The sequence below is a fragment of the Carassius gibelio genome, chromosome B9 (genome assembly GCF_023724105.1).
Source record: "Carassius gibelio isolate Cgi1373 ecotype wild population from Czech Republic chromosome B9, carGib1.2-hapl.c, whole genome shotgun sequence".
Lineage (NCBI taxonomy): Eukaryota > Metazoa > Chordata > Actinopteri > Cypriniformes > Cyprinidae > Carassius > Carassius gibelio.
The window spans coordinates 6,154,930-6,168,245 of record NC_068404.1 but is presented as its reverse complement, the minus strand read 5'-3'; the positions used below and the strand labels follow the sequence as shown (position 1 = coordinate 6,168,245).

General features: G+C 36.8%; 1 protein-coding gene across 6 annotated transcripts in view; it reads left to right on the top strand.

Annotated features, from left to right (window-relative positions):
• The window catches only part of myo1b (myosin IB), a 70,028-nt gene that overhangs the window by 29,845 nt on the left and 26,867 nt on the right, over positions 1-13,316 (top strand). For all 6 annotated transcript variants that reach the window (XM_052565088.1, XM_052565090.1, XM_052565087.1 and 3 more), the window contains exons 4-7: positions 1,691-1,785; positions 3,485-3,589; positions 6,852-6,898; positions 9,285-9,348. In XM_052565088.1, coding sequence (XP_052421048.1) covers positions 1,691-1,785; positions 3,485-3,589; positions 6,852-6,898; positions 9,285-9,348 — 311 coding nt within the window. The remainder of the gene's footprint in view (positions 1-1,690; positions 1,786-3,484; positions 3,590-6,851; positions 6,899-9,284; positions 9,349-13,316) is intronic.

Below are 13,316 nucleotides of genomic sequence, written 5' to 3'. Positions count from 1 at the left end.
CTTATTAAATGCATGTTTTTATAAACGTGACGTCACTTTTAAGCTTGTACACCAAATTTCCACAGGTGAAGGCAGTCATCTCAAGATGAACTTTAAAAATCTCAACTTTAAAAATGTGTTGCATTGACCAATGTAAAGCTACTATGTTTGAAAGTGGTATTAAAGTAACCGATACTTCATACATAGCTGTATTGGACAATGGACAATGGACTTTTCTTGCCATTTTTGGCAATGTGACCACACCTTTAGGGTTTAAGCAAAAGGTGGCATTTTAGAATGTAACATAATTATCTACACACTTTTGGAACAGCCTACGATGCCTTAAAATGCTGTTTCTGTGTAGGCAGCTTGCAAGATTTTGGAGCCATAGTGTCGGAATATGGTCTTTCATTTGAGCCATTTACCCAATTCAGTAAATTTCAGTCTTTGACCCATTTTAGAGCTTAAGGATCCAAATGTATGCATGTCACATCAGAGATGGCTTCTGTCATGGTCATTAAGAACATGCATATCAAAGCAAGAAATTCCATTCAACCTTGGATCTGCTTATCATTGTTCCGGAGCTTTTGTTTTGTCGTACACATGTATACCACTAGCTCTCCATGAAGCTGATCAGTCCAGAATTGTATTCGTCTTAGAGGAGGGGAACTACATGCAACATTTCCCTCACAATCAGACCTATTATTAGTGGTGGTTTTGGAAAATTCCTCAGTAATGATTGCAGAAAAGTACAGACTGTGAGGAAACTGGGAGGTGGAATAAAATGGGTTGAAATTAGCACTGTTTTAGGCGGTGTGTAGTCCAGTTTATTTAGAGCTGATCACTCACCCTGGAAGAGTGTCAGTCAGTATAGCAACATTTACTGACCTACAATCTGCCCTACAAACATGAACTGAGACTACTGCTTTTTTCTTCTTCTTCCTCCTCAAATGAATCATTTACAATTACATCATTGTTAAAGTGCCCACTGGGTTATAGAATCATATGACCTACTTTTCTTTTGTTTACTGTCCTGGAATTTCTGGAGAATGATTCTAATTACTGACTCTTTTCATTCAGAAGCTATATCCTGTTCGTTTCCAATCAAAGAATAAAAACATAAATGCAATGGTCCCCAGTATAGACTGTTAACACTGAGGAATTTCTTTTGTCCCCAACTGATGCCTCCATCAATAAAAAATGAATTTGCTGCAAAGAAGAATGATTCAACTGACTATGTGCTGGAGGGTTGTGACCGAAATATGGAATCTAGGTTTCAGCACAGCAGGGGAAAACAATGGTACATCCAAATAATAAAATACAACTAACTATATACTCATGCATAGTTAAACCTAGCCTTTTCAAAAGTCTATTCTAATGTGTATGTGAAATAGTAGTGCTATACACCTCAAAGTTTAAATGAAAGAACAATATTTAGTTATGTTTTAATGATGTATATCTCCTAGTTTTGCCAAGAATTTACTGATACACTGGTGTGACCGTCATTGACGACTCCCAAATCTAAACCATGCATTGCCTATCCTCTTATCAAAGCATATAACAAAGTGCTCTGAATTTACCATCAGTTTTTTTTATATATATATAAAGTTCAGATGGTGAAAGTAAATTGCTTATACAAGGTGCCTAATTGCAAATAAAAGTTTTGCTTTGTCAAACCTTTAAAACCTGCATATTATCTCTCTCTTCTCAGTTATGCTCTGGCAGATGAGGCCTACCGGTCCCTGCGGGATCAAGATAAAGACCAGTGCATTCTCATCACTGGAGAGAGCGGGGCAGGAAAAACGGGTAAGACCACTTAAAAACATTTCAACACGAGTCAAGCTAATCAGTAACTAATTAACATTAGTGATGCTTCCACTTTGATATATTTAAGTTGGATTAATCTACAATCTTAAGTAATGATTTTGATTAAATTAGTTTTTGCGGACTAACATACCTCTTTGAAGTGTGCAGTCCATCTGTGTTGGAGCTTTTTCAAAAATGCATTTAGATTCTTCATGTCAAACCGTTCATCTGCTGTTGGGACTCAGATCAAAATCTACAAATGGGGAGCAGGTGCAGTGTTTCTGATAATTTATGAGCCAGTCATTACTGTATTCAGTGTTTTCATTCGGCTCCCATCCAGAGTTTACATACGGATGCAGTTTCATATTCTCCCTTTTGAGACCTTTTGCTTTGTGTTTTAATAGCAAGTTGCTAATTGTTTAGAGTAATTAAGTTGTGCCTGCCTATCAGTCTTTACAGAAGAAACATTTGCTTTAGACCAAATAGAGATGATCAAACAATGGATGACCTACAGATTGAAAAATGAGGTAATATAAACACAATCTTTTTATTTTCGTTTCGAATTGCAAGCGTTCATCTAACAAGCAAGTATAATATTGTGACTTTCTGACTGAAAACGTGTTCGAGTTTGTTCATGTCAGCTCAGCTCTATAATGTTCTTTTGGAAGAAGCTGTTTTATTACTTTACAAATGCTGATGTTAAACCACAGCCATTTAGCAGTACAAATCTGGAGTCCTCTTGGTTTAAAATGGGCATCTTTCTGTGCCAACCATTGAAAACCAGGACATCCAACAGTCAAGGCAATGAGATGAATGGGGATTGTGGTAATCCACATCGACATACTGCAGACTACAGAGCAAGAGATATGAAAATCATTTACGGTTAGTCAAGGTCACTGTGTTAATTTCAAAATGCTCTTCTGCAATGATGAAAATCAACCCTTGCTCAGAAATAAACAAAATTGTGCTCACTTATTCAGTGTTCATGCTATGTGAAATGAGGGGTTATAGCATTATTTTCTATCTGCTTGATTATCGCTCTGCCATCCCTCCATGTATTCGGCTTGATCAAAATGTTTCATACTTTTAAGTCCTGTGAATTGAGCAGAATCCAAAAATAGCCATAAATCTCAAAAAACATAAGTGGGCGTCTTTCCCTTCAGAAAACATTTCATATCTGCACTTCTGTGCACAAGTCACTGCTCTCAGGTCCAGACATGGGAAAGTCATTAAGCGTCGAACAAGATAAATCTTACACAGCCGTTAGTGCCAAGTAGATTAAAATCATTCCATGTAAAAACTAGAACAGAGTTTGAACGGTAAGAAAAATAATAATGATAATCACTAGTTTAACATAATTATTTACTAAATTAACTAAAAGAAGAAATTTAGAAAATATATTTATTACATTTTTTTTTTTTCACTTCAAGTTATATTTGCCAAACTTGAAATTGACACACAGGCTTTCCGTTATATTAAAGTTGTTCTGTCATCTCTTCATAATTAATAGTATCAGCTCTTTAAACGGCTGATCTCATAGTTGGCTTTGAAAGAATGAGGGAGTCTGGGTTCTCATGTGAGGTGGGAAAGGCGTTTGCTCCCTGGAGGATGGGTAGAGTTGATGTAAAGGGGATTTTTGGGGTGAGGTCTCGTCTAGAAGATGACCCCTGACCTCATTCTTCTGTGGTCTGTTTTTCAGAGGCCAGTAAGTTTGTGATGTCATATGTGGCAGCAGTGTGTGGGAAGGGCCAGGAGGTGAACAAAGTGAAGGAGCAGCTGCTTCAGTCCAATCCTGTGCTTGAGGGTGAGTCTTCCACATCTTCTGTTTTTGCACCAATTACCTTGTCTATATGTCGTTTCACACCTTTAAGAGATCCAGGTTCCTTGTCTTGCCTTAAAACTGAGACATTGGGGTGTGCTTGAAAGTATCAGGTTCACCTTCTTGTAGGCAAGTTTGGGAGCAGATGATTCGAGTCCTACATCATATGAGTGTTCCCATAATCTTGTCCCACTTTCAACTAAAGGGCAAAAACAGCATCTTGGTCCCTGTTGGCAATCAGACAGCTGTGTTTTTATGTGGGGCCATGAACAGGAAATGCCCATAAGCAATGAGATGGAGATGAAGTAGGAATGTCCAGTGCTTCTTGGCAGCAGGACTCAGAGCAGAGTGAAGGCCCACATCTGTGAGAGTTTAGCTGCTGGAAGTAATGAGCCCCACTCTGGGGGTCCTGCACATTTCCTGCTGCATGTTTCTCTACCATAGACTCTCTGTATATATGTAGTTTATATATAGGGAGATCATGTTTTAAGAAGGAAAATTTAAAAAAAATGTGTTACATTTAATGTCGTAATAATGAATAATAAAGATCTTTTGTCATTTTTGGTTCCATTAAGTACCTTTAAAAAACGTTAAATTGCACCAAAGGTTATTTTATAATAGAAAAAAAGGTTCTTTAGACTTAAAAAAAATAAATAAATAAAAATAATCTTCACTCTAAGATCATAAAACCTTTATTTGTAAGTATGATTAATGGTAATTTCACTGGAGGAAGAAATGGAATCTGAAAAAAAAATAGCTGTGAAACTAAATTAAATATGGATTTTTTATTTATTTTTATTTTTTTGTGCGCAGGTTTCCAATACATGATCTTTGAAATCTTCCCTGAAGAAAATCATGAAAATTCCCTGAAAAATATTGTGACGATTAACAAATCCTAAAAAGACTATAGACTGTACTGTAGAGTTTCTATAACAAGGATAATATATAGTGCATCTCAGAAAAATAGAATAATAGAATTCAAAAAGTAAAACATTTTCTTAACTTTCATATATTCTAGATTCATTACATGCAAAACAAGCAAAGCAGATTCAAACACATAAGCCCCTTTCACACTGCCATTCCGGCAAATACAGGGGTAAAGTGTTCCTGTAATTGTTTCCTGGTTGCTAGATTTGGCACTTTCACACTGCCAGTGATGACCCGGTATATGTGCGTGCTTTCACACACAACCCTTGAAGATCCCGTAACGACACGTGACATCAGCGCGTGACGTATAATGTACGAGTCGACAAAGCTTGGCACGTTATACTTTAACTGAAGCAAGCAAACGATCTCTGCGTCAGCGCGGAAAGTGAGGAACTAACTGATCTCTGCTTCATTACAGTTTGCACATATGTTTTCGTCGCGAATGTTGATCTTCCTTCAAAACAGCCGGTAAAAAAGTCGCGCGATAACGCGCGTCATCACTTCGATACCGAATTAGATCTGGCTTTTGTTCACACAGCGCTCGTTCCGGATCGATTACCGCAATGTTACTAGGTCCCCGACCCGGGTTCGATTCGGTAATCAATTCCGGGACGTGGTTGCTTTCACACAGAAGGCGACCAGGCAATGTTACGGGAATATTGCGGGTCCGACGTGCAGTGTGAAAGGGGCTTTGGTAGAGCTTCACAAGAAGTGGACTGAAGCTGGAGTCAGTGCATCAAGAGTCACCACACTCAGACGTCTTCAGGAACAGGGCTACTAAGCCACTTCTGAAACAGAAACAACGTCAGAAGCTGTTACTCCGTTACCCAAAGTCCTTTTTTCAGATGAAAGTAAATTAAGCATTTCATTTGGAAATCAAGGTCTGGAGTCTGGAGGAAGACTGGAGAGGAACAGCATCCAAACAGTTTGAAGTCCAGTGTGAAGCTTCTGAAGTCAGTGATGATTTGGGTGCTGTGACGTCTGCTGGTTTTGGTCCATTGTGTTTTATCAAGTCCAAAGTCAATGCAGCCGTCTACCAGGAGATTTTGGAACACTTAATGCTTCCATCTGCTGACAAGCTTAATGGAGATGCAAATTTCCTTTTCCAGCAGGACTTTAACAGTTGCCAACAGTGCCAAAACCACTTCCAAGTAGTTTGCAGACCATGATATGGGGAGTTTGTGCTAACGTAGCCCCAACCAAGTAATGAGTGCATAAATTAACATACTTTAAATAAATTGAACATTTATGTTTTGCAAATCCTTGCATGGTTATTCTAATATTTTGAGATACTGGATTTTTGACTTTCATGTAAACTCTAATCATCAAATTTTAAAACAAGCCAAAAAAAACGTTAAAATGTTTTACATTACATGCAATGAATCTAGAATACATGACAGTTTCCGTTTTTGAAATAATTTACAAAACAAATGAACTTTTTCAACGCTATTCTAATTTTGAGATGCACCCGTGTGTGTGTGTGTGTGTATATATATATATATATATATATATATATATATATATATATATATATATATACATATACATATATATACATACATACATACATACATACATACATACATACATACATACATACTTACATACACACATACACATAAAGGAATCTAAGATATGATCATGCAGAATAAGGCACTGATATGTGCTTCACTAATAAATAGACATATGCTGGTGGTTATAAGCAGCTACTTCCTAAAGTGGAAGGTTGCATTATGGGATACATTATTCTGTGCATTGTGCTGTTTTGTATACTGCAAATGTATTAGGTCATCTGGATATTTCATGCATGCAGAACATTATTACTGAACATGTATCATGTACTAGAGTATTTTTTTTTTTTTTTTTTTTTTTTGGAACTTAGCCTTTGTTTGAAAACAAACAAATGTTCTGAAAGCACATTCAAATATGAATTTGTTTAGATGTGTATCAAACTGTAAAGCATGACTCTGGCGATGCCAAGGTCATGGGTTCAGCTGATAAAATGTAAAGCTTGAACGCAAATTCTGAACACAATAAACTACTTAGAATAAATGTATCTGCCAAATCTGGACACGTACATTCCATTCAGTGTCCATTAGAGTTAACGAAGATAGTCATTCATGTTTAAAATGGACACTTTATTGAAGGACATGTGGAATTGTTTTTATTCATAATTTTAGGCCATCTTATGCTCCGAGAATATGATGAAATGCACCTGAGAGGACTCAGGATAATTTTTCCACAAGATTGCATCCGTCAAAGTAGAAATGTAGTACTAAATGAATCTGGCTTGACTAACTTTCATGTTATTCCATTGCAGCCTTTGGGAACGCCAAAACTGTGAGGAATGACAACTCATCTCGATTTGTGAGTGTCTCTCTTTTTTTTTTGACAGAATACTTTACGAGTGTTTTGATGCTGCTCCTCCCTCTAGAGTGTGTTTGTTTTAGATCAGATCAACATGGACTTTTGATCCGTAATGTGAACACAGGCAAATGATTCTATTACTTTGTCAACCCACCCCTAAAGTGATGCAATGCTTTTCTTGGGAGTTTGATTTTGCAAAAATTATACTGCAACCTTTCTGGTTTGCTTTGTGTTCTGCTGCACATCTGGCCCTATTCTGACACAGCAACACTAGAGTGATTGCTCTTCGTGCGTATAGCAAGATTCAAACAGAACTCTGTGTAACCTTTCTGGCAACCACCTCCAGATGCCTTTGAGTCGGTTCTTTTTTTCCCTGTTGTCCATGAGGACAGACTCCCACAATGCCATTTGCACAGAGATTAGCACAGTTAAATATATGTGTTTATGTGTTTAATGCCGCCGCTCTTTGACAGTCTGGCCCTTTTCCAGATGTCCATCCCAGCCTGACCACACAAAGTAAAGATACTGAGCTATAGAGTGTGTACTTACAGAGGTCAGACCACACAGCATTGTCCAGCGTGTGCTTTCAGAGGTTCAACAGAGGTGCTGTTCAGTTTACATAACAGGGAACATTGAACAGTGCTGAGTCAATGTTGTTGTTGTTGACGTTTATCCTCAGGAAAACTTACCAGAGCTAAATTTTACTAACTCGTGGGTCAAAATTGAGTTTGTTGAGCACTCTTACTAGCTCTTGCAATCACCAACATGAGACAATCAGTGTGTTACATAACAAGCTTTAGCCAGGAACCATTTATTTCTGTGACTGTTTTAAAACCTAGCCTATATCTATATCGATAGATAGATAGATTTTTCCAAAATAGGTCAAGCGGTAAAAAAAAATAGCAAAGACAACATAATTTCATGGAAATAACAGCTGCAACATACTTTGCATGTGTGCATAAGAATGCATGCTTCTAGGTGTAATAATGAAGACAATGAGCCATTATTTGCAACCTCAGTGAAACAGATTTAAAAATATGTATGTAACTGCAAGCACTTTACAAGTGAGAGAAAACATGCATTATGGATAAAGACAAACTCATGAAGACAGGCATTGAAAAATACTGTGCTATCATCCTTTATTACTAAGAGCAACAGACAAAATCTAAATCCAGAAAAAAGGAGTAGCCTATATTTTATATATATGTGTGTGTGTGTGTGTGTGTGTGTGTGTGTGTGTGTGTGTGTGTGTGTGAAATACTCATTTTGTGAATGAAACACTTCTTCAGATTATATGTTAAATGATCAATATAAGCCTGTTGCCGTTTTACCCACTTCAGACATTAGGCCTAATGTGCAGGGTTTTTTTTCTTCAAATTATAGCTAAAGGGTTTGCAATGATTAATTTTAAATCTAGATTAAATGAAGGTTTATCTAATAATTCTGTTGCACCAAACTTGAAACATGCAAAAATTAAGTAGGTTTACATTTTTTACCCATGGATTTAAATTATATTTAAGATTAACCTTAATCCTGTTGCACCATAACTTTAAACTCCGATTTAAATCTCGATTATGAATTCACTTTAAACTTAAAGGAGGTTTAAATAAAATGCACATGCAATTAAAATGTAACCGATCCAACAAAAAAAGTAGATATCTGACAAAAACAGGTCTCAGAGAAGTGTTTATTACAAATTAAAATGTCAATGAAAGCACACTTCAACTGCTATACTGTTACAACTTTTCAGAGTTACAAGTAATTTTCAGCTGTTACTTCCTGTGCTGTAGGAGTTCTAGGAGTTTATTCAGCAGCCTCTGAGGCGGTTTCCTTTTTGAAGAGCTGTTGGATATAAATAAAGAGGGAAAAATGTAACTGGCTCCAGAGACACTGGGCATACTGTTCCTTTCCCAAATAGTGTGCAGGGACAGAAAGACCCAAAAAGTTTATCTTACAATTACAGCAGTAAAAAAAAAAAAGCCTATGCTCCCACAGAAGTCCATTACTCCATTGCAAATCTATGTATGATTGGCAGCGTGTGTTGGAGAATTGAGGGATTTTATTTTTTTTCTTCTCCTATTTGCCTCACAGAAGGCTCAGATTTCATCCCTATTTGCAGTGATGGCTGCCCTCGTTGTCATGCGTCTTTTCCTACCACCAAGAACCACAAAAGAGCCACGTGGTTCTCCGCAGCAAGCCTGCCATTAGTACCAAAGGCCTTGATGCAATGTCACCATTGCTTCTTAGACCTTAGCTTCTTAGTAATATCTTATTTTGACTTCACAGGAAGGCCATTTTTAAACGATAATAAAAAGATACATGTCATCAACTAACCTACCCATGCACTTTTTATGGGATGTGCTAACAATTTCTTCTCTTTCTACAGGGGAAGTACATGGATATCGAGTTTGACTTCAAAGGAGACCCCCTTGGTGGAGTCATCAGTAATTGTGAGTATAATTACAAGGTGGAAAGCAAGGAGTATCCCTGTAATACTTCCCAAGTAGAAATAAAGAAATAGTCCACCCCAAATCTGTCATTATTTATTCACTCTCATGTCGTTCCAAGCCCATATGCGGTTTAATTATGTCTAAAATGCAAAAGTCGGAAAAATGTTCATGCAGCTTTTGTTCCATACAGTAACATTGTGATTTTGACTGTCAACCTCCCAAATGTACAAAACAACCGTTATAAAATAGTCAAAAATGACTTTCTTTAGAAATTCTCCTTTTGGGTTTTCTGAAGAAAAGTCATGTGAGTGCACAGGCAACATGCAAGGGAGAATAAAAGATGATAGAACAATTTAATTTTAACTTCTTTTTCCTCTCTAAGAATTTAATTCAAGTGGCTGTGTCTTTACTTTAGCTCCCAGCCGTGTGCTCTCAGAGAGGTTTTTGGGAAACTGCTGCATTTATACACACACAAACCATCCAGAATGTGTCCTTATTTTGTAGCACCATAGCAATGGTTCCTGTAATATCCCTGAGCCTATCTCAATAAATTCAAAGCCAGACCAGCAGTGTAGTTGGCTTGGCACACATGCTCTTGACTGTTGAAGCCAGTGGACCATTTAGCTAAATGTTTCGCATGCATTTGGTTCATGTACAGTGGGTAGTTAAAATTATTAGGAATCTCTAGGAGTCTCTAATACATTACTACATATTTTAACATTGAATAATGATAATGTTGACAACATTGAGAGTGCATTTTATTTACGTGTCAGCTAACCTGTTAAATAGTTACTAAAATAGCAGGCAATTTCTAAACTGTAGAGACATTTATCTGGTCAAAAATGTGATTTATGCCACTATGACAGGTGACCTTAAAATCTTTAAATGGAAACGAAAGTGCTACCATTTGGCATGGAGAGATAATTGAGAGATCATTAATCCCACAGCAACTTCCTCTAGCAGTTGACACAGTTTGTCCATTTGCTCATTGATTTGATGAGAGTTTGTAACCTATATAGTACAGCAGTTTGAGTAACCAGTCGATCAGATAGTGTGCCACAATCCACATGAGAACAGATTGGTCTCCCACTCTTAATGATGCTGATGTGATTTATCTACAGCACTCCATCACATGCAGGGAAGTCACTACATCTAATTGACAACATAATTACTTTTTTTTTTTTGTGCTGATATTTTGATCAGCATAGAATTACTTCACTTGACAGTTACCCCTTCAGCTCCGATATAGAAACGCCTCTGCTCGGGTTTATGAACACAGTGACTTTACTTGAGAACAGCAAGACCTTCACCTGTTTTTCAGTTATCTCTTATTTTGACTCCACAAACATATACAGCGAAAGACACAGGAAGTGGGAGCAAAATGTTACTATGATTAGAAAAGCTTTTAGAAGTCTGGGTAGAGTTGCACCAGCCGTTCATAAGTTCAGGAACACAAAGTAGTTGTAACTCTCTGCACTTAATTTGTTCTTAAAACAGAACGTAGCTATGTGTAGTTCAGTATTACGGCATTTACCCTTAATGATCCAATAGCATACTAACTTATTTTGCCTCAAATAACTAATGGCACAAATATTCATTTGAATTAATAAACTACATAATAACCAAATATTTACAGAAACCTCAGATCGGGATAACAGTTTGAATAAAACAGCAGATTGACTGAATTGCAACAATAAGCGATTGTTTTAGATGACAGACTTCAATCCTTTAGACGCTAATAAAGAGTAAAATAATAAATATATTTATAAGTAATGGACCGATCAGTAATTAATGACAGCAAAAAATTATGTTTGACATGCACAAGTCTGAACGATGTACATAGAGGTAAATTAAGTAAAATTTGTGTTAAAAAAAAGCTGCTAACAATGTCATTTATTCACATAATGTCCTCAGCAATTTCATGTGTGTCTAAAGTACTGAAGTCTGTCAGGTGAAAAAGGAGCTATTTGGGGTGCAATTCAGTTGTTACTTAATGTAAATAGAATCTATAGCTATTTGCACGTAGTGTAAATACCATTGTGATGAGTGGAGCTGGACCGAGAGCCGTGGGAACGGTGGAGTAATTGGAAATGAGCGACACCTGTGCCACTCACCGGTCTCGAGTCCCACGGAGGAGCTCCAGAAGGATAAAAAGTAGAGCTACGACAGCGAAGGATGAGAGAGGACCTGGCCTGGGTTTTATTTTTGTTTTGATTTTTGTTTTTTGCGAAGCAGTTGTCCACGAGGGGCTGACGTGCTGTTTTGGGTTTATTTAATTATGAAAGTTTTATTTAAAATGTCCGCCGGTTCCTGCCGCCTCCTTCCCGTACTACAAACATTTTTATTGTTACAACCATATCACTAAAAAATGCTTCTATTTGCACTTGTAAATCTTTGTATTTTCTATATGGCCCCCTTATTATAGAATCGTACTATAATAACCCCTATAGATACAACAAATGATATACACCATTAACACTTTAAAAGATACAGAAATGTAGATGTTTGTGAAAGATGTTTTCTCTGTTTTTAGGGCTGTTAATTTTTAAATTATACCCTATTATTTATACATACTTTACTATATTTATGGGGTGGATAATTTTATCAGTTGTTTATTATTCATGCAACCATACATATTGCTGTTGTAGTTTTTATTTATAACCATTATTTAGCTGATAACATTGTCTAGTGCTCTTGTGAATGTTTATAGCTTGATTTTGTGAAAGTTTAATTACTATACTGAATGACTTGGCATAGATTTCTTAATGTCCACTGTTTGCGTATTTCATTTTATTCTGTACCCTACTTGCTCTACAGATCTCTGCACTAGTGTTAAATGCGACCGGTTTTGACAGCATTTATAATGTTTCTGACAGGTTATATATTTATATACATTATTGCTATTAAAATACCTATAAATAAATAAAATAAACAGAAATGTTCAAATAAATATATCGCTGACCCTAAACTGCAACTTCCTAATTTATTAACTTTCTAAAGTGTCAAATTAAGTGGAAAAGACAAGCCAAAAAAAAACGCTTATAATAGCTGGATCTGTCCGTGCTCTCTCTCACAACACTCCAAAGACTCATTCACTTCGGCAGCATCTCGTAGCGATCATTTTCATACCACGGACCCTAAACATTCTGAATTATAAATGCAGACATTCAATATGAGGAGTTTAACAGCAAATTCGTCATTCAGAGAACACATTTTATTTTTGAACATGACACCTCTGTCACCTCATAGCTGGCTATGGGCCTGCTCATGCACAGCTGGTGCAGTTGGTCTCTGCGGTCTAAAATCAGTCTAGTTTAAACCGTTAGTTTCATGTAGTCTGCACAATAGAATCTATTGTGATTTGCTTCAAAACAACTAAGTTTCATGTCCACATACAGGCTATAACAGGATGCTACAGACTGCTGTGAAGCCTGGGGGCTTTCCTCCAAAATAAGAAGCAGTCTTAGAGTCATCTGATACAGCATCATTTTCTTTACTTGAAACTGTTAAGATGATTTGAGCAAACAGACTCTGTTCTTAAACCTACTGAGCAGCCTAAACTGAAACTATCAATAAGATGACAAAATACTAGTGGATTATGAACAGCAGGTTTTTAGCAAATTTGGAAATCCGATATGATCAAATATAATAGGGTCCAAAACAGTTTTGCCACAAAGTGAGGTTGGATTGAAAGCAGTGGACTAAACAATAGACCAAATGGAGAATACTTGTTTTAATATCATTATACCCCTATAATGGCACATTCTGTTCAGCTATCTTGCTCTAAGTTTATATGCAAGAATTTGTCCTGTGTGAATGGCCATTTAATTAGCAGCTCACAGTAAGGCAGCTTGCTAGGTCTTTGAGTAAGTCAATTCAAATCAATGCAGAGAAGAAGAACTTCTACTTTTTGATTGGAGGACAGGAGTTACTGGCTATTACTGGAGTTGTGTTAAAGCAATAACAAA